Genomic DNA, 21,801 nt, shown 5'->3' with positions numbered 1-21,801 from the left:
TAAGCTCCATGCAAGGAGAGCTTTAAATGACAAATCAGCCTTCTCTTTCTCTCTTTGAACATGTCCTCCAGTAATGTCATCAGAGGACGCATGTAGTCTTTTACCAACAAACTTGCAGTTCCGCGTTCAGGTTCTGCGATCTGATTGGCCACTGACGTACGCTCTCTCACCCAAACAGCGCGTTACGCTAGTTCTGCCTCTAACCTCTAACAGCCTGCAGCCTGCTAGCATTATCCAATTCATATCAATCGAAATAACGTATTGTTTTCATCTCTCTATATTAACGTGATACCATCAACACAACATAAATGGTCAAAACACGACCTCATTATTGTCGCCTCGGCCTCGCAACTCAGTTTGCATCACTTTCCACGGTTCTCGGCACGTATTCTACCGGCAGTGCGGTAGTTGTTGCCATGGTATTGGGGCTTTGGGTGAATACTTCATTGGCGGGGAAGAAGAACACTGATAGCGGTGTGTGGACCGTCCTGGATACGCGCCGTGGATTCCAATTCCAACCGGATAGAGCGCGCGCTCACATCCTCTCCTCCGTGGAGCACCGTCCCGTCCCGCGAGCCCCAGGCCACCGTCCCGCGAGCACCAGACCACCGGCCACGAGCCCCACGGGATGAGACCAGGTAGAATTTTAGGCGCACGGGAAACAAGTCTCGCGGGACAGTGGCCTGGGGCTCGCGGGACGGTGGTCTGGCACTCGCGGGACGGTGGTCTGGGGCCGCGGGACGGTGGTCTGGGGCCGCGGGACGGTGGTCTGGGGCTCGCGGGGCGGTGGCCTGGGGCCGCAGGACGGTGGCCTGGGGCTCGCGGGACAGTGGTCTGGGGCTCGCGGGACGGTGGTCTGGGGCTCGCGGGACGGTGGTCTGGGGCTCGCGGGGCGGTGGCCTGGGGCCGCAGGACGGTGGTCTGGGGCTCGCGGGACGGTAATCTGGGGCCGTGGGACGGTAATCTGGGGCCGTTGGGACGGTGGCCTGGGGCTCGTGGGACGGTGGTCTGGGGCCGTGGGACGGTGGCCTGGGGCCGCGGGACGGTGGTCTCGGGCTCGCGGGACGGTGGCCTGGGGCTCGTGGGACGGTGGTCTGGGGCTCGTGGGGCGGTGGTCTGGGGCTCGCGGGGCGGTGGTCTGGGGCTCGTGGGACGGTGGCCTGGGGCTCGCAGGACGGTCCACACACCGCTATCAGTGTTCTTCTTCCCCGTCAATGAAGTATTCACCCAAAGACCCAATACCATGGCAACCAGATAGCAAAAGGTGTTAATTCAATGTTGATTTATGGTCACAATGCTTGATTTTTGGTTAAGGTCGACGATTGATGTTGAATCACCCATTAACCTTTAAAGCAATTGACTAATGTTGAAAACATATCATTGAATCAATATTGTTTTGTGGTTGCATTTTAATGATTGAAATGCCAATATCTAATAAATGTTGAATCAACGGATGCTGCTCAACATGCTGTCGTCATTGTCTCATCACCCAGACTGCACTGCACTTGTGCTGCCCCGCCTCCCAGAATGCACCTGTGCGGCAGCTTCCTGGCTGCTACCTCATGTCTCTCTGCATCGGTGAGTACTGCATGGCAATAATGTCGATTATGTTGTATGTTGTATGTTGTATGTTGTATGTATGCTTTCGATTGCAAACGCCAGCGGAGTAGTGCCGTGTTCGTTTTTACATGGTAGAGAATATTATATTAACAGTTATTCATGCCTGCTAGCTGAAGCTAATTTAGCTAGTAGCGTTAGCAGTTAGCTATGATTGTTTTTTTTGATTTTGGTGTTTAGTGATATCCACCTGTTGTATATACTGTTATACATTGTATGTAGGCTAACGTCAGTAACGTTTCAAAATGTGGCTTATGATGTATTCTTTAACAGGATACACTGGCACAATCAGTTAGCTTAGCATTGCTGCTACCTTGCTTGCTAAAAAGTCATGGTAAACCAACATGGCAGGGTGCAGGCATACAGGCCGGGCCTGTCTCTCTCCCTCCCTCCCTAATGTGTTTGTGCTTAAAACAGTGAATGATGACCGCATGTTCTCAGAGCATTTTCAGAGCACTGTTAAACTGTTAAATGGTCATTTTAAAACTAATATAAGAAATTAATGTATATAGTGGTATATTTATGAGGGAAAACAAATATTTGCAACAACTTTTAACATTTATACAGGTAGGTTATTGATAACTAATTCTGCTATGAGTGTCATATTATAATCAATCAAAGCGAGGAACATAGAACCCGGGGAACATAGGACCGGGGGAACATAGGGATGATCCCCTGGTGGGTATCCACTTGCATTCATTGTGCTACAGTAAGCTAGGCTAGCTGGTTTGTATCCACTTGCATTCATTGTGCTACAGTAAGCTAGGCTAGCTGGCCTGTTCTGTTTCCATTCATTGTGCTAAGCTAGGCTAGCTGGTTTGTATCCACTTGCATTCATTGTGCTACAGTAGACAAGCTGGTCTGTATCTGCTTCCATTCATTGTGCTAAGCTAGGCTAGCTGGCCTGTTCTGTTTCCATTCATTGTGCTAAGCTAGGCTAGCTGGTCTGTACCTGCTTCCATTCATTGTGCTAAGCTAGGCTAGCTTGCCTGTTCTGTTTCCATTCATTGCGCTAAGCTAGGCTAGCTTTCAGCAGGATATCTTTCTACTGAATGCACAGAGAGGAAACTGGTATCTATCTTCTTGTCTGACTCTGGAGAAGACGATAAGATAATTTCCCATAATGTTGGCGCATTCTACTTTAAACACTCACTTTTAACATTCACTTTAGACACTTTAAAAAATGTTTAACACTCCATCATATAATATCTATGTATTACTAAACTATACTATATTTTGTATCCAGGTGACAGCCACTGGCCCACTATCGCCCCAGACCATTGCAATGGTTCCAGACAGTCTCCCATCGACATTGTGTAGGCTAATGCCACCGAGGACTCTGCTCTCACTGCCTTCTCCTTCGGCAACACCTCTGCCCTGTACGAGAGCGAGAACACCGGCAAGACAGGTGAGCAATGATAGGGACCCTGTATTGAGAAAGGATAGGGACCCTGTATTGGGAAAGGATAGGGACCCTGTATTGAGAAAGGATATGGACAGGATAGGGACCTGTATTGATAAACTATAGGGAACATGTATTGATAAACGATAGTATTCAGTCACATAAAGAGGAACAAAAATAAACAGGATGATTAGTAGTCATTTAGAACAACGCCACCAGACTGTTTGTAAAGAGTTTCTAGTTTGAGGAGAAACAGGATTCCTTTCACTCGAATCTCCAGTCAGTCTGGGTGTAGTTTGTGTTCAGTGCATCACCTCCATCCCAACAAGAAGACCCCCTGGAGACCCCTGTCCTAGAGGACCTCTCTCCCAGTCCAGACCCCTGTCCAGGACCTCTCTCCCAGTCCAGACCCCTGTCCAGGACCTCTCTCCCAGTCCAGACCCCTGTCCTAGAGGACCTCTCTCCCAGTCCAGACCCCTGACCTAGAGGACCTCTCTCCCAGTCCAGACCCCTGACCTAGAGGACCTCTCTCCCAGTCCAGACCCCTGACCTAGAGGACCTCTCTCCCAGTCCAGACCCCTGACCTAGAGGCCCTCTCTCCCAGTCCAGACCCCTGACCTAGACTAGAGGACCTCTCTCCCAGTCCAGACCCCTGACCTAGAGGCCCTCTCTCCCAGTCCAGACCCCTGACCTAGACTAGAGGACCTCTCTCCCAGTCCAGACCCCTGACCTAGGGGTGGTTAAGGACGGGGACATGTATGGAGATGTTTTTCATCCACATGCTCTTGTACAACCCCATCATGTCTGACTCTGTGTGCATGTTATGCTTGTTCAGTTTATTATTCAACGTTTTGTGCCCTGGCTTTCTGGAATAACTTATTTTTTTGTATGCAAGAATGTGCTTTAAAACTCAATGCATTATTCTGTGTTTTGGATTATTAAAGCTGCAGTAGGCAACTTCGGAGAAGTGTCCGGGGGGGGTCTGTCCGAGGCCTACGACAGCCTACAGTTCCACCTGCACTGGGGCAACGGCTCTGAGGTGAAGGGGTCCGAGCACACGGTGAACGGCAAGCGCTACGCCATGGAGGTACGGGTTCGACTAGGGATCAGACTGGGGGCTAGATCCACAAAGAATGTATTGCACGGTGCTAATTGCACCCTTACTTACAATTCATTATGAATTCAAAATGGGGGACCCTGATGTAAACAAGACGAAAGTCTTTCTCTGGTCTGCATCCCCTTAACAATTGTGTGTATTGAGCCGTACTGTATTGTACCCATTCTGCAATCTGTTAATAAAATGTTCAATCAATCAATCACCTGCACTGTGATTGATTGAATGACATTTGTACTGTACTTTACTGTACATATAAAACCATTGAAACAATAGAAAAAAGATGCAGGTGCGTTGAAAAAGGAGTCCAAAGAAGTGGGCGCAGGCGAGCGTTTTGAGCCCCAGATGTTCATTAACCCCCGCATGGCTTCCCCTCAGATGCACATCGTGAACCTCAAGTCGTCCTACGGCGGGAACACGTCGCTGGGCGTCGCCGACCCCGCCGGGCTGGCTGCCTTCGGCTTCTTCAACGAGGTGAGGATGTGTGTGTGTGTGTGTGTGTGTGTTTGGGTGTTCGAACGTTCGGACCTTCGTTCATTACGTTGGCATTCAAATTCTAAATCAACATTAGAAAATTTTCATTTTTAATTAAAAAAATAAATCTATTATTTTTAATTGTTTATGTCTATTCATTCTGTTTAAACCAATGGGGTTTTTCTTCACAGTTGCAGATAGAGATTAGGCTACACTAATATTATAGTATTAAAAACTGATGAATTATATTTGTAACTGAGGGGTACAATTCCCTGACTGTATTACTAGATATGATACTTACTACCACTACCTTTGTACTTAATATTCGGCCACCCAGTACACGGCATAAATATATTATCATGAACACTCTCACGTAGATGAAACGGATCCAACACAAATGTACGAATTAGAAACAGGTCTTTATTTCCTACACAGCGATGGTGTGTAGAATAAACACTTAATCACTTAATTACATTTATGAATTGAAATAGTATGCACTTTTATGGCAAGGAGTATTCGTCGGTATATCAATAGATAATGTCCAATCTCTGAAGGCGCAGGTGGTAAATATACGACCTGGAATAGTTAAGGAATAACAGCAATGATACTTTAATGATTATAGGCTGGATACACTAGAGGGGGTTAATCCGGTCGCTTGTAAGCCGACAGGAGTAGGAGGGGGGGGGGGGGGGGTAGAATCCAGCTGCCTCGTCCGGCCAAGGGTATCCCAGGTGAACCCACTGTAGTGCCGTTCAATGCGCCGGCGATCCTTGGACCACAGATGAAAGCAGGTGGACTCTTTGTGGGCCGGCTCTCTCCGGTCCACGGGGGAGAGATGTGGAGAGACCTCGTCTTGCAGAGCGTCTCCTCACCTTGCGTCCTCTCCAGGGGGGGGGGTTCCAACACACGGTAGTGTCGGGGGTCTTTATCCATAGAATAATCAAAGTATCCAAAGCATAATCCGTGCCTGGGAAGGCGGGCTGTCGTCGGTAGAATAATCCGGTATACAGGTCCACTCGCTCGTCGGCTCTGGGGCTCCTCGGGTGCAGCTTCACATAGGGTCAACCACCCTGGGTAAGCAGCCAGTTCTCTGCCCGAAACGATGGGGTACTGACTACGGTAGTATTCTCACCGCACGAAGCACTATATATTAACAGACTATTATTAGCTTAATAGACTACGTCCAACTCGACGATATAGTGCCAAATATGATTATTCAAATATTAATATACACGATGTCTCAATACCGATGGTAGGCCGAACTTGGCCTTACTCCCACACGTGGCATCGCGGGGAGGCTTTACGTCTGTGACTCTATTGGAGGGTAAGAAACTGGACTGAAAAGAAAGTCCTACTTTAGTAGCGCAGTATATATACGCACTATGAACAAATAGTCCCATTAGTGGTGCGGTAGCCAAATTCCTACGCGGAACTAGGACTTGTTCGTACATGTCGAGCGGTACGTTTGAACTGGGTCTGAGGGGTATGGCAGCCTGGCACCAAGGTCTCGACCAATAGTAGAATGGAGACTATTATGGGATGTTCAGTAGGCTAGAATGGATATTCAATGCATATTGTACAAGGAATATACAAGGGATATCAGGGAATATTAGAGAATATACAAATACAATTAAATATATATATATAAATAAATATATATATTCGGTTTAATCTGGCCCTTCACAACAGCCACCCCCTGAATAGGTCCCAGACCTAATCAGTTAAACGGAGACAGATTAATCGCGTTGTCTATTTACACATAAGGGTTTGCTGTAGGGGTCAGTCAACTTCACAAAGTCATAGGGTTGTAGGGTCATGGTCATCATCGATTGTGTCTGGGAGTCGAGGCAGTTCTATGAGCCTTGCCACGGGACGGGTGTAAGTGCGACCCTGGACGAGCACTTCAGCTGCTCGGACCTTGCCGTCGGCACCGGTGATCACTTTGCTTACGCGGCCGGCCGGCCACATAGCTCTGGGCAGTGATTGATCAATAATCATGACGACTGTTCCTTCTGTCAAATTGTCTCTCTCCTTTACCCACTTCTGGCGGGTCTGTAGAGACGGTAGGTAGTGCAGTAGGAAACTGTTCCAAAACTTGTCGGCTAATACTTGGCTGTACCTCCACATTCGTCGGCCGTTCGCTTCTTCAGGCCGGTACATTGTCTGGGGTAATGCAGGATCTAGCCGCCCCATCAGGAGTGTGTTGGGGGTTCTGCGTAGGCGACCACCCACTCTGATGAGGGTATGAGCGTCGCTCTCGGGGGCCAGGTGAATTAATCTGCTGTCGGATGGGACGGGCTTTCCTCCCTGTAGACAGGCCAATTCATCGGGGAACGAGTCTCTCTGGGCTCGCTGCAGTAGAAGCAATTCTGCTTCCTCGTAGTTAGCCGCTGACATATCAGCGGGGGACTTGCACTCCGGGTGGTACCGCAGGAATGTTCTTTGTTGTGCACTCTCTATGGACGTGCAATCGTTTATGTTAGGGTCGGTGGAGGCTACGGTGCTCAATCCACAGAACACAGACTTCTTAATTTCCACCTCCTCTGGACTTGCTTCCCTCGGGATAGGCATGGGCCACTGTCCTTCCGGGAGTCTTAGGAATGCGGGGCCGTCACTGTAGACATTGCGACGGTGAGGTCATCCAGGGGCATCCCCCGGGTGATGACGTCAGCTGGGTTCTGTTTTGTATCAACGTAGCGCCACTCTGTTTCTCCGGTTAACTCTTCGGTTAAGTCTTGAATCTCGGTGACTCTGACTCCCACGAAGACTTTGTACTTGCATGAGTCCGATTTGATCCAGGCGAGTACCGTCGTGGAATCTGACCACAGGATTGTTCTAGACACCGGTATGGTGAGCTCACGTTGGATGAGCGTGGCTAGGTGCGCTCCGGCTAGGGCTGCGCAGAGCTCTAGACGTGGGATAGATTGTTGCTTGCGTGGGGCTATTCTCGAGCGGGCGAGGACAAATGCTGTGTAGATCTCTCCCCCCTGGTCTTGGGCCCACAAGTAGGCTACTGATCCGTATGCGACCTCTGAGGCGTCACTGAAGACGTGTAAGTCCATTTTACATGTCTCTGGCCTCACCGTGGGTGGGAAGTAGCTTCGGCGCATATTAACGCCTGGGAGTGAGTGGAGCTCCATCTCCCACTCTCTCCAGGTGGATGCAAGGTGTGCGGGAATGGGGTCGTCCCAGCCCTGGTCCTTGTCCCACAATGCTCGTACAATCATTTTTGCCCTGGTGGTGTACGGTAGAATACATCCTAGCGGGTCATATTGTCGGGCGAGTGTTGTGTACACACTCCGTCTGGTGGTCGGCGCCGCCGCCGGCCTTCCCTGCTCCGTAGTCAGGGGCTTGTGTCTGTAGTGAAGCGAATCTGTTTTGAATCGCCACACCAATCCCAGGGTCATCTCCTGGGCTTCTCCCGGGATTGTAGCCATCCAGGTCTCGCTGCTGGCTGCCTTGTCCTCGGAGGAGAGGCTGCGCAGTACTTGCGGATCGCTGCTGGCCCACTGCCTGAGATCAAAGCCGCCTTTGATCAATGAGGCGCGGAGTTTAATCAGGAGAGCCTCGGCTTCTTCCTGGGTTGAAAGGCTTTGTAGACAGTTGTCTACGTAGAAGCTGTTCTTTACGCTGCGTCGGACCTCTTCGTCCGCTGCTGGGTCCTCTGCTACATGTTTCTGTAGTGCAAATGTCGCACAGCAGGGGCTGCACGTCGTTCCGAAGGGGAGGACTTCCCATTGGTAGATGGCTGGGTGCTCATCTCCTGGCTTCTCTCTCCATAGGAACCGTAACAGGGGCTTGTCCGCCTCTACTAATCTCACCTGCAGGAACATTCCTTTAATGTCCCCGCTGATGGCCACCTTTTCCTGGCGGAAGCGGAGTAGAACGCCGAGTAGGGAGGGGCCGAGTGTGGGACCGGGCAGTAACTCTTTATTCAGATTTTGGGATCCGATCTGGTAGCTGCAGTTAAATACTATGCGGTCTTTACCGTTGTGATGGACCTTGTGGTGGGGCACGTACCACGATTCAGTGGTCTGGTCAGCCTCTTTAATGTCCATCTTTGTGACGTGTCCCGCTGTGATGAGCTTCTCAATCTCAGCGCGGTATACACTCTCTTGGGCGGGGTTCTTGGCTAAGCGCCGCTCCGTGTTCAGCAGGTACCGTTCTATGGCGTCTGTCTTGGCGTGGAAAGTAGGCATTCCTTCTCGCCGCAGGAGTGGCGTGGCGTATCTCAACACGCCGTTGACCGGGACTCTCTTGGTCCCTGTCTCGAGGAGGTGAATGGCGTAAATGTCATCTTTAGAGCGAATGTCTTTCTTTCCATTCTTAAAGGGCATTTGTTCCAAGCTCCATAGCCGCTCTACGTGTTGCAGGAGTGCGGTTTCTCCCTCTGTGACTCGGGAGTGGAGACATCTAGTGGCTGTACTTCGGTTGAGAGATTTGGCGAGCGGGCCTTGGAGAGTCCATCCCAAACGGGTCTCGACTGCTGCAGGACAGCCTCGGGGTCCGGTATGAACCCGGTCTATCGGGACAATGAGGTCTGCATGGTCGGAGCCTATCAACAGGGTCAGCATTGTCTATGAGCGGGATCGGTAACTTGCGCAGATGTGCATATTTCTCCATCAGCTTGGCGACGGGGTATGTGTACCGCGACAGTCCTATTTCTTGGCTGGTGAAAGCGTCTGCAATCTGGTACCGTCGCTCAGGCTGGCCGCTTGCTGCGATAGAGAACGAGACATTCTCGCCCTTTATCGTCTTCAAATCTCGTCTTATTGTCCGAATTGTCATTTGGGTTTTGCTTCCCCGCAGCCCTAGCTGGGCCGCAGCGGAGGCGAGCAGCAGGGTCTTCTCTGACCCGTCATCGAGGACGGCGTAAGTGTCCAGGACTTTATTCTGGTAGCTTAGTGTCACACGCACTACTTTTAGGAGTACTCGGGCTCCACTGCTGCTGGCGGGATCGATGTACATGACGCTCGCTTTGCGGCTGGATGGTGCAGGTGAAGGGCGCCGTCTGTTACTGTCGTGAAGTATGTCCAGATGGGCTCCATCGCACTTGGTGCACCTTTTCTTTAAGCGGCATTCGGCTGCCATGTGTGAGCGCGCACAGCGAAAACAGCGCTTGTTGGACTTTATCCATTGACCTGCTTCCTCCGCGTTCAGCTTGGGGAAGGAGTCACATTGCGCTAGCCAGTGTTCTTTCTCACAGTAGGGGCACACTATCTTCCACTTCTCCGTTCTGGAGGGGGTACTGTGGCTCCTGCTGCTCGGTACTGACTCCGATTGGTGCATCACAGTCACCGATCTTCTTCCATCATTTAGTCGTCTGGTTCCTTCTCTGGAGCCAGGGGTGCTCCGTCCGAATGTATCTAGCCGTAGGCTGCTGACTTCTCTCGCCAGGAAGTCTGCTAGATCGAGGAGGTTCGGTTCGGGGCCATTCGGGTCTCTGTGGTCCCTCTGCCGCCTAAAGCGCTCCTGACGAGCGGGCGGCAGCTTCTCCAGGATCCTTTCCACATTTGAGTTGGCGTAAAGTTCATACTTCCCCTTCTCTCTTTGCGCTCCCAACATCCCTACCAGGGACTGCACTCTGATGGACAGGTCGTCCAGTGCTCGATTGTCTATTGCTGGGGGTAAGCGGTCGATGTGTCGGATCTCCTGGATCACGTAATCCCATATGCGCCCATACCTCTGGTCCAGTGCTACCAGCGCTGCTGTGTATGGGGTGGTGGAAGTCGCGTAGGCGAGCGCTATATTATGTGCGCGGGGCACCTTTAAGTGCTGCAGTAGGATGGCGTATTTGTGGCGTTCATCCAATACATCCACCAACATGGTCTCCAGACACATGCGGAGTTCTGTATACTGGGCCCGGTTCTCTTGGGTGAAGTCGGGTACCATAGGCGTGCCAATGTATGACGCTGACTGTGGATACATCGGCGAGCGTTGGGGGGGAGGCCTCCTAGGCGAGTCTCCTCCCGCTCCTTGGTATGGGCTGGTACCGGCAGTGTACCATGGCCCGCTTGTCCAGGTGCTGTTCCTCGGTGCGGGTCGTGCGTCGTGCTCACCCGTGTATAGAGTCGGGGGTCTGTAGCGCAGCTCCGCGGGAGTATAGCCTGGGCTGTACCGGACCTCCTGGTCCGGTAGAGTACTGTGCTGTCTTCGGGCGCGGTTCTCCTCCTCTTCCTCTTCGTCTTCAGTTAGGTCATCCAGTGCTTGTAGTCTCTGGTTTAGCCTCTCCACAGGATATGCTGCTCCTTCCCGGTTGCTAGGTCTCGCTTGGACCGGTGGGGGGAGGTGGTCTGTGGGGGGTATAGACCTCGTCTGTTGGTCAAGTTCAGGGTTGTTTACTCGGCTAGGGGATGCCGCCCTGGAGGTGTGTCTAGACGAGTTCCTGGAGCCTCTGGCGGAGGGAGAGGGTGTTGTCCGTCTGATCAGCTGTTCTATTAGTTGCGCTTGCTGTCTGTCGCGCTCTGCGTCCCGTAGAGCACCAGCAGCTGCTCGCTGGCTGTCTGCTCGGTCTCGGGCCACATTCTCTTCCATCTGAATGCGTCTTATTTCCAGGCGTATGTGCTCTTCTTCGCTCCGTTGCTGTAGCTGCAATCGATCGCGTTCACCCTGGAGTCTATCGCGTTCAGTAGAGGCTTTCAGGCTGACGAGGAATGCCTGCTGTAGGGTCCTCTCTGCCTCGCTGGGAGAAGGCGGTTGTATAGGGGAGCCTTCCCTCGGGGTACTCCTTGCGGAGCCTTGGAGCTCTATCTCCACGGTGCTCTCCCCGTCTTCTTCCGTGCCGAGTTCTCTCTCGGTAGCGTTGTATTCCTCCCGGGACTCATCGGGGACTACTTCTTCAGTACTGGCGGGGTGTGAAGTCATGTCTGGTTCCCACTGGTCCCCACCGTGAACTTGGTCAGTTACATTAGAGCCCGTAGGGGCCTCTATGGTCGGGGTAGTCTGGGCGTTGGGGTTAGACATACTTTTACTTTCTAGTTTTACCGCGTTTACTGTTAGTAGAAGACTAGGTTGTTGACTGACAGCGTAAGCCTCTAAGTACTGAGGGAGCCGTCGTTCGCGCTGCGGGCGTTGGTTAGGAGGATCGTTTCGTGGAGTGTTCATCATAGGCCATTTCAATATTAATAACACTATATTAATATTACACTAATTACCATCCGGCTCGAAGGACCAATTGTAACTGAGGGGTACAATTCCCTGACTGTATTACTAGATATGATACTTACTACCACTACCTTTGTACTTAATATTCGGCCACCCAGTACACGGCATAAATATATTATCATGAACACTCTCACGTAGATGAAACGGATCCAACACAAATGTACGAATTAGAAACAGGTCTTTATTTCCTACACAGCGATGGTGTGTAGAATAAACACTTAATCACTTAATTACATTTATGAATTGAAATAGTATGCACTTTTATGGCAAGGAGTATTCGTCGGTATATCAATAGATAATGTCCAATCTCTGAAGGCGCAGGTGGTAAATATACGACCTGGAATAGTTAAGGAATAACAGCAATGATACTTTAATGATTATAGGCTGGATACACTAGAGGGGGTTAATCCGGTCACTTGTAAGCCGACAGGAGTAGGAGGGGGGGGGGGGTAGAATCCAGCTGCCTCGTCCGGCCAAGGGTATCCCAGGTGAACCCACTGTAGTGCCGTTCAATGCGCCGGCGATCCTTGGACCACAGATGAAAGCAGGTGGACTCTTTGTGGGCCGGCTCTCTCCGGTCCACGGGGGAGAGATGTGGAGAGACCTCGTCTTGCAGAGCGTCTCCTCACCTTGCGTCCTCTCCAGGGGGGGGGGTTCCAACACACGGTAGTGTCGGGGGTCTTTATCCATAGAATAATCAAAGTATCCAAAGCATAATCCGTGCCTGGGAAGGCGGGCTGTCGTCGGTAGAATAATCCGGTATACAGGTCCACTCGCTCGTCGGCTCTGGGGCTCCTCGGGTGCAGCTTCACATAGGGTCAACCACCCTGGGTAAGCAGCCAGTTCTCTGCCCGAAACGATGGGGTACTGACTACGGTAGTATTCTCACCGCACGAAGCACTATATATTAACAGACTATTATTAGCTTAATAGACTACGTCCAACTCGACGATATAGTGCCAAATATGACTATTCAAATATTAATATACACGATGTCTCAATACCGATGGTAGGCCGAACTTGGCCTTACTCCCACACGTGGCATCGCGGGGAGGCTTTACGTCTGTGACTCTATTGGAGGGTAAGAAACTGGACTGAAAAGAAAGTCCTACTTTAGTAGCGCAGTATATATACGCACTATGAACAAATAGTCCCATTAGTGGTGCGGTAGCCAAATTCCTACTGTTCGTACATGTCGAGCGGTACGTTTGAACTGGGTCTGAGGGGTATGGCAGCCTGGCACCAAGGTCTCGACCAATAGTAGAATGGAGACTATTATGGGATGTTCAGTAGGCTAGAATGGATATTCAATGCATATTGTACAAGGAATATACAAGGGATATCAGGGAATATTAGAGAATATACAAATACAATTAAATATATATATATAAATAAATATATATATTCGGTTTAATCTGGCCCTTCACAACAATATTCATTAAAGAAAGTTGATTTAATAAAAGAAAAAGACTCACTTTATTCAAATTGAGGATTTAGTTTGAGGATATTTATATATATAAAAAAAGAAATACATTTTTTTTTTAAAGATTTTTTTTTAATTAAAAACGTAGGATCAAATGTCCGTTTGAAAAACCCTGACGAAGTTCGAATCCCAAAAACAGGCTTCGGGGACAGCTTTAGTGTGTGTGTGTGTGTGTGAGAGAACAGGGTACAATAGACTCGAGCGCTAAACCATGACTGCGTTTTGACAGGAAATGTCTGGAAATGCGACTAACTCACCTTCCAGTTGGAACGCCTTGACCTCCCACCTGAGCAACGTCATGCTGAAAGGTAAGAGGATGTTTCGATATGTGTTGCCTTGTCCAACGAGAGTTAAATCATCTCCTATCAGGCTGTCTGGCTGCAGGTTCAACAAGTTAAATCATCTCCTATCAGTCTGGCTGCAGGTTCAACAAGTTAAATCATCTCCTATCAGTCTGCCTGTAGGTTCATATAAAACCATTGAAACAATAGAAAAAAGATGCAGGTGCTCGCAGGACGGTCCACACACCTCTATCAGTGTTCTTCTTCCCCGTCAATGAAGTATTCACCCAAAGACCCAATACCATGGCAACCAGATAGCAAAAGGTGTTAATTCAATGTTGATTTATGGTCACAATGCTTGATTTTTGGTTAAGGTCGACGATTGATGTTGAATCACCCATTAACCTTTAAAGCAATTGACTAATGTTGAAAACATATCATTGAATCAATATTGTTTTGTGGTTGCATTTTAATGATTGAAATGCCAATATCTAATAAATGTTGAATCAACGGATGCTGCTCAACATGCTGTCGTCATTGTCTCATCACCCAGACTGCACTGCACTTGTGCTGCCCCGCCTCCCAGAATGCACCTGTGCGGCAGCTTCCTGGCTGCTACCTCATGTCTCTCTGCATCGGTGAGTACTGCATGGCAATAATGTCGATTATGTTGTATGTTGTATGTTGTATGTTGTATGTATGCTTTCGATTGCAAACGCCAGCAGAGTAGTGCCGTGTTCGTTTTTACATGGTAGAGAATATTATATTAACAGTTATTCATGCCTGCTAGCTGAAGCTAATTTAGCTAGTAGCGTTAGCAGTTAGCTATGATTGTTTCTTGATTTTGGTGTTTAGTGATATCCACCTGTTGTATATACTGTTATACATTTTATGTAGGCTAACGTCAGTAACGTTTCAAAATGTGGCTTATGATGTATTCTTTAACAGGATACACTGGCACAATCAGTTAGCTTAGCATTGCTGCTACCTTGCTTGCTAAAAAGTCATGGTAAACCAACATGGCAGGGTGCAGGCATACAGGCCGGGCCTGTCTCTCTCCCTCCCTCCCTAATGTGTTTGTGCTTAAAACAGTGAATGATGACCGCATGTTCTCAGAGCATTTTCAGAGCACTGTTAAACTGTTAAATGGTCATTTTAAAACTAATATAAGAAATTAATGTATATAGTGGTATATTTATGAGGGAAAACAAATATTTGCAACAACTTTTAACATTTATACAGGTAGGTTATTGATAACTAATTCTGCTATGAGTGTCATATTATAATCAATCAAAGCGAGGAACATAGAACCCGGGGAACATAGGACCGGGGGAACATAGGGATGATCCCCTGGTGGGTATCCACTTGCATTCATTGTGCTACAGTAAGCTAGGCTAGCTGGTTTGTATCCACTTGCATTCATTGTGCTACAGTAAGCTAGGCTAGCTGGCCTGTTCTGTTTCCATTCATTGTGCTAAGCTAGGCTAGCTGGTTTGTATCCACTTGCATTCATTGTGCTACAGTAGACTAGCTGGTCTGTATCTGCTTCCATTCATTGTGCTAAGCTAGGCTAGCTGGCCTGTTCTGTTTCCATTCATTGTGCTAAGCTAGGCTAGCTGGTCTGTACCTGCTTCCATTCATTGTGCTAAGCTAGGCTAGCTTGCCTGTTCTGTTTCCATTCATTGCGCTAAGCTAGGCTAGCTTTCAGCAGGATATCTTTCTACTGAATGCACAGAGAGGAAACTGGTATCTATCTTCTTGTCTGACTCTGGAGAAGACGATAAGATAATTTCCCATAATGTTGGCGCATTCTACTTTAAACACTCACTTTTAACATTCACTTTAGACACTTTAAAAAATGTTTAACACTCCATCATATAATATCTATGTATTACTAAACTATACTATATTTTGTATCCAGGTGACAGGCACTGGCCCACTATCGCCCCAGACAATTGCAATGGTTCCAGACAGTCTCCCATCGACATTGTGTAGGCTAATGCCACCGAGGACTCTGCCCTCACTGCCTTCTCCTTCGGCAACACCTCTGCCCTGTACGAGAGCGAGAACACCGGCAAGACAGGTGAGCAATGATAGGGACCCTGTATTGAGAAAGGATAGGGACCCTGTATTGGGAAAGGATAGGGACCCTGTATTGAGAAAGGATAGGGACCCTGTATTGAGAAAGGATAGGGACCCTGTATTGGGAAAGGATAGGGACCCTGTATTGAGAAAGGATATGGACCCTGTATTGAGAAAGGATAGGGACCCTGTATTGAGAAAGGATAGGGACCTGTATTGATAAACTATAGGGAACATGTATTGATAAACGATAGTATTCAGTCACATAAAGAGGAACAAAAATAAACAGGATGATTAGTAGTCATTTAGAACAACGCCACCAGACTGTTTGTAAAGAGTTTCTAGTTTGAGGAGAAACAGGATTCCTTTCACTCGAGTCTCCAGTCAGTCTGGGTGTAGTTTGTGTTCAGTGCATCACCTCCATCCCAACAAGAAGACCCCCTGGAGACCCCTGTCCTAGAGGACCTCTCTCCCAGTCCAGACCCCTGTCCAGGACCTCTCTCCCAGTCCAGACCCCTGTCCAGGACCTCTCTCCCAGTCCAGACCCCTGTCCTAGAGGACCTCTCTCCCAGTCCAGACCCCTGACCTAGAGGACCTCTCTCCCAGTCCAGACCCCTGACCTAGAGGACCTCTCTCCTGTTACGTTCTGGACACCGACCTCGGTCGGTGACCACCCACATTCCTGGCATTTGTCACTGGGCTTGTCACCTGTCATTTCCCTGTCAATTAGTGCTGTCACTTAGGGGTGGTTCCTGATTGGCTGTCACGGGGGTGTGTGTGGTATGTTGGTATTTGGTCTCTATTTAACATACCTCTCTTCTGCTTGTCCATTGTCAGGTCTTCACTAATTGCGTTCGGGGATAACGCGGACGGTTCTACTGTGGACCTCCAATAAGCTCCCATTTACCTTATCTTACACTTGTGCTTTTAGCACTTGTTCTCTCTTAGAATTTACTCTGTGTTCTTACTATTAAAGTCGAACCTGTTCAAGAGTAAACACTCTCTGTCTCTGTGATTGCCTTCAACCATTTGATTTCACCTACCTGCATTCTGACACTCTCCCAGTCCAGACCCCTGACCTAGAGGACCTCTCTCCCAGTCCAGACCCCTGACCTAGAGGCCCTCTCTCCCAGTCCAGACCCCTGACCTAGACTAGAGGACCTCTCTCCCAGTCCAGACCCCTGACCTAGAGGCCCTCTCTCCCAGTCCAGACCCCTGACCTAGACTAGAGGACCTCTCTCCCAGTCCAGACCCCTGACCTAGGGGTGGTTAAGGACGGGGACATGTAGGCCTGTATGGAGATGTTTTTCATCCACATGCTCTTGTACAACCCCATCATGTCTGACTCTGTGTGCATGTTATGCTTGTTCAGTTTATTATTCAACGTTTTGTGCCCTGGCTTTCTGGAATAACTTATTTTTTTGTATGCAAGAATGTGCTTTAAAACTCAATGCATTATTCTGTGTTTTGGATTATTAAAGCTGCAGTAGGCAACTTCGGAGAAGTTTAGCAAATAGCAGTTATAAATAGAGGACAGTTTAGCAGTTATGAATAGAGGACAGTTTAGCAGTTATGAATAGAGGGCAGTTATGAATAGAGGGACAGTTTAGTTAGACGAATTGTGCACCATGACAATTCGACGAAAGGTCATAAGCCAGGATTTGAACCCGTAGCGTCGCGGTACGTAGCTGAACCCACCCTCTGTTTGTTTGTCTTCCAGTCAAAGTGACTCTGAGGAGTGGCGTGCAGGTGTCCGGGGGGGGTCTGTCCGAGGCCTACGACAGCCTACAGTTCCACCTGCACTGGGGCAACGGCTCTGAGGTGAAGGGGTCCGAGCACACGGTGAACGGCAAGCGCTACGCCATGGAGGTACGGGTTCGACTAGGGATCAGACTGGGGGCTAGATCCACAAAGAATGTATTGCACGGTGCTAATTGCACCCTTACTTACAATTCATTATGAATTCAAAATGGGGGACCCTGATGTAAACAAGACGAAAGTCTTTCTCTGGTCTGCATCCCCTTAACAATTGTGTGTATTGAGCCGTACTGTATTGTACCCATTCTGCAATCTGTTAATAAAATGTTCAATCAATCAATCACCTGCACTGTGATTGATTGATTGACATTTGTACTGTACTTTACTGTACATATAAAACCATTGAAACAATAGAAAAAAGATGCAGGTGCGTTGAAAAAGGAGTCCAAAGAAGTGGGCACAGGCGAGCGTTTTGAGCCCCAGATGTTCATTAACCGCCGCATGGCTTCCCCTCAGATGCACATCGTGAACCTCAAGTCGTCCTACGGCGGGAACACGTCGCTGGGCGTCGCCGACCCCGCCGGGCTGGCTGCCTTCGGCTTCTTCAACGAGGTGAGGATGTGTGTGTGTGTGTGTGTGTGTTTGGGTGTTCGAACGTTCGGACCTTCGTTCATTACGTTGGCATTCAAATTCTAAATCAACATTAGAAAATTTTCATTTTTAATTAAAAAAATAAATCTATTATTTTTAATTGTTTATGTCTATTCATTCTGTTTAAACCAATGGGGTTTTTCTTCACAGTTGCAGATAGAGATTAGGCTACACTAATATTATAGTATTAAAAACTGATGAATTATATTCATTAAAGAAAGTTGATTTAATAAAAGAAAAAGACTCACTTTATTCAAATTGAGGATTTAGTTTGAGGATATTTATATATATAAAAAAAGAAATACATTTTTTTTTAAAGATTTTTTTTTAATTAAAAACGTAGCATCAAATGTCCGTTTGAAAAACCCTGACGAAGTTCGAATCCCAAAAACAGGCTTCGGGGACAGCTTTAGTGTGTGTGTGTGTGTGTGTGTGAGAGAACAGGGTACAATAGACTCGAGCGCTAAACCATGACTGCGTTTTGACAGGAAATGTCTGGAAATGCGACTAACTCACCTGCCAGTTGGAACGCCTTGACCTCCCACCTGAGCAACGTCATGCTGAAAGGTAAGAGGATGTTTCGATATGTGTTGCCTTGTCCAACGAGAGTTAAATCATCTCCTATCAGGCTGTCTGGCTGCAGGTTCAACAAGTTAAATCATCTCCTATCAGTCTGGCTGCAGGTTCAACAAGTTAAATCATCTCCTATCAGTCTGCCTGTAGGTTCATATAAAACCATTGAAACAATAGAAAAAAGATGCAGGTGCGTTGAAAAAGGAGTCCAAAGAAGTGGGCGCAGGCGAGCGTTTTTGAGCCCCAGATGTTCATTAACCCCTGCATGGCTTCCCCTCAGATGCACATCGTGAACCTCAAGTCGTCCTACGGCGGGAACACGTCGCTGGGCGTCGCCGACCCCGCCGGGCTGGCTGCCTTCGGCTTCTTCAACGAGGTGAGGATGTGTGTGTGTGTGTTTGGGCGTTCGAACGTTCGGACCTTCGTTCATTACGTTGGCATTCAAATTCTAAATCAACATTAGAAAATTTTCATTTTTAATTAAAAAAATAAATCTATTATTTTTAATTGTTTATGTCTATTCATTCTGTTTAAACCAATGGGGTTTTTCTTCACAGTTGCAGATAGAGATTAGGCTACACTAATATTATAGTATTAAAAACTGATGAATTATATTCATTAAAGAAAGTTGATTTAATAAAAGAAAAAGACTCACTTTATTCAAATTGAGGATTTAGTTTGAGGATATTTATATATATAAAAAAAGAAATACATTTTTTTTTTAAAGATTTTTTTTTAATTAAAAACGTAGGATCAAATGTCCGTTTGAAAAACCCTGACGAAGTTCGAATCCCAAAAACAGGCTTCGGGGACAGCTTTAGTGTGTGTGTGTGAGAGAACAGGGTACAATAGACTCGAGCGCTAAACCATGACTGCGTTTTGACAGGAAATGTCTGGAAATGCGACTAACTCACCTGCCAGTTGGAACGCCTTGACCTCCCACCTGAGCAACGTCATGCTGAAAGGTAAGAGGATGTTTCGATATGTGTTGCCTTGTCCAACGAGAGTTAAATCATCTCCTATCAGGCTGTCTGGCTGCAGGTTCAACAAGTTAAATCATCTATCAGTCTGCCTGTAGGTTCAACAAGTTAAATCATCTCCTGTCTGGCTGCAGGTTCAACAAGTTAAATCATCTCCTATCAGGCTGACTGTCTGCAGGGTTCAACAAGTTAAACCAAGACCTTTTAAGGCTTTAAATGGAGAATTATGAACGTAATACTTTTTAAGACTTGTTAACCCTTTCACTATCACACTACAGACGGTTAACCCTTTCACTATCACACGACAGACAGTTAACCGGTCTGTGTCTCTGAGGATGTGTGTCTGCGTCTCTTTTCTGAGGATGTGTGTCTCTTCTTTGAGGATGTGTGTCTGTGTCTCTTCTTCTTTGAGGACGTGTGTCTCTTCGTCTCTGAGAAAGTGTGTCTGTGTCTCTTCGTCTTCAGGTCAGCACGCGTCCCTGCCAGCAGGCCTTTCGCTGGACGATCTGCTAGAAGGAGTGGATCGTACCAAGTACTACCGCTACCTGGGCTCCTTGACCACCCCCGCCTGCAACGAGGCTGTGGTTTGGACCGTGTTCAAGGACTCGATCAAAATCAGCAAAGATTTGGTGAGGTTTCATTTCATCATAGATGTTAGCTAGCTGGCACCACAAGTCTCAAGAGAGATGTAAATGATCGACCACAGGAAAAAAGGTACATAATGTACATTATGTTATATCCTCATACGTCTTGTATAAGTCAGCAAAAGTCAAAAAGTGACCGGTAGTCGAACCAACAATGATTGTAGTTGTGGTTTGAGTGCTCTCACCACTTGACTAAGCATCCCACCCTGAAACAAACACAGCTCTCACCACTAGACTAAGACGACACCCACCCTGATACAAACACTGTGACAGACCCTCTAAACACTGATAGACCCTCTAAACACTGATAGATCCTCTAAACACTGATAGACCCTATAAACACTGTGACAGACCCTCTAAACACTGTGACAGACCCTCTAAACACTGTGACAGACTCGACAAACACTGTGATAGACCCGACAAACTGTGATAGACCCTCTAAACACTGATAGATCTATCACAGTGTTTAGAGGGTCTATCAGTGTTTAGAGGGTCTATCACAGTGTTTAGAGGGTCTATCAGTGTTTGTAGGGTCTATCACAGTGTTTAGAGGGTCTATCACACCCTCTAAACACTGATAGATCTATCAGTGTTTAGAGGTGTCACAGTGTTTGTCGGGTCTGTCACAGTGTTTAGAGGGTCTGTCACAGTGTTTAGAGGGTCTAGCAGTGTTTAGAGGGTGTGATAGACCCTCTAAACACTGATAGATCTAGAAGTGCATGGATACACATTGTTGGTGTCAGGCTAGGCGATTGCTTAATTCTCTTTCCTGTCCAGTCTAACTGGATGCTGACTGTAGCTTGTTACTGTAGACCTACAGAGTGAGTAATTGAGTGATTAAAAAAAATCGCACTCGTGTGAAGTGAGGGGTGCTCTTATCATCGTACATCATCTCACCTCTCTTCCTCCCTTTTTTATTTTTGTGTCTATCAGCTGCTGCTCGACAGTTTGACCCCAAGCTGACCGACCAGGACTACAGCGAAACTGTCAAGAAGTGGCTTCGTTATGCGCCAGACCGGGAGGGAGGCATCTCAAGGAACCGAAGTGACCCAAACTTAAGTCAAGCGAACCAGAGTCAAACTTAGGGTACCACAGCACAGCACACACACACTGTTTCCCTGGTTCATACAGTACAAGGAATTACCCTGGCATCTACTTGAATGACTTATGCTGCTTCAGCCTGTTCTTGGAACCGAAGTGACCCAAACTTAATTGTCAAGCGAACCAGAGTCAAACTTAGGGTACCCCAGCACAGCACAGCTACCCCAGCACAGCACACACTGTTTCCCTGGTTCATACAGTACAAGGAATTACCCTGATGGACACTGTTCTTCCATGGACGGCATCTACTTGAATATGCTGCTTCAGCCTGTTCTTGGAACCGAAGTGACCCAAACTTAATTGTCAAGCGAACCAGAGTCAAACTTGGGGTACCCCAGCACACTGTTTCCCTGGTTCATACAGTACAAGGAATTACCCTGGACACTGTTCTTCCATGGACGGCATCTACTTGAATGACTTATGCTTCAGCCTGTTCTTGCAGTGTTTATTTTTTTAATTTTTAATTTTAACCTTTAT

General features: G+C 47.9%; 1 protein-coding gene across 1 annotated transcript in view; it reads left to right on the top strand.

Annotated features, from left to right (window-relative positions):
- Nucleotides 1–21,295, top strand: part of LOC311226579 (carbonic anhydrase 4-like) — a gene marked incomplete at its 5' end in the record, with an annotated part of 69,839 nt that extends 48,544 nt beyond the window's left edge. The window contains 8 exons of the mRNA XM_084311999.1: nt 2,938–3,025; nt 3,964–4,106; nt 15,531–15,618; nt 17,338–17,486; nt 17,892–17,987; nt 19,486–19,564; nt 20,045–20,208; nt 21,157–21,295. Coding sequence (XP_084168125.1) covers nt 2,938–3,025; nt 3,964–4,106; nt 15,531–15,618; nt 17,338–17,486; nt 17,892–17,987; nt 19,486–19,564; nt 20,045–20,208; nt 21,157–21,186 — 837 coding nt within the window. The 3' untranslated portion in view covers nt 21,187–21,295. The remainder of the gene's footprint in view (nt 1–2,937; nt 3,026–3,963; nt 4,107–15,530; nt 15,619–17,337; nt 17,487–17,891; nt 17,988–19,485; nt 19,565–20,044; nt 20,209–21,156) is intronic.
- Between the last annotated feature and the right edge of the window lie 506 nt (nt 21,296–21,801).

This window comes from Notolepis coatsorum (genome assembly GCF_963971535.1).
Source record: "Notolepis coatsorum genome assembly, chromosome: 4".
Classification (NCBI taxonomy): Eukaryota; Metazoa; Chordata; class Actinopteri; order Aulopiformes; family Paralepididae; genus Notolepis; species Notolepis coatsorum.
The sequence above is the reverse complement of the archived record's forward strand: the minus strand, read 5'-3'. Positions and strand labels throughout refer to the sequence as shown.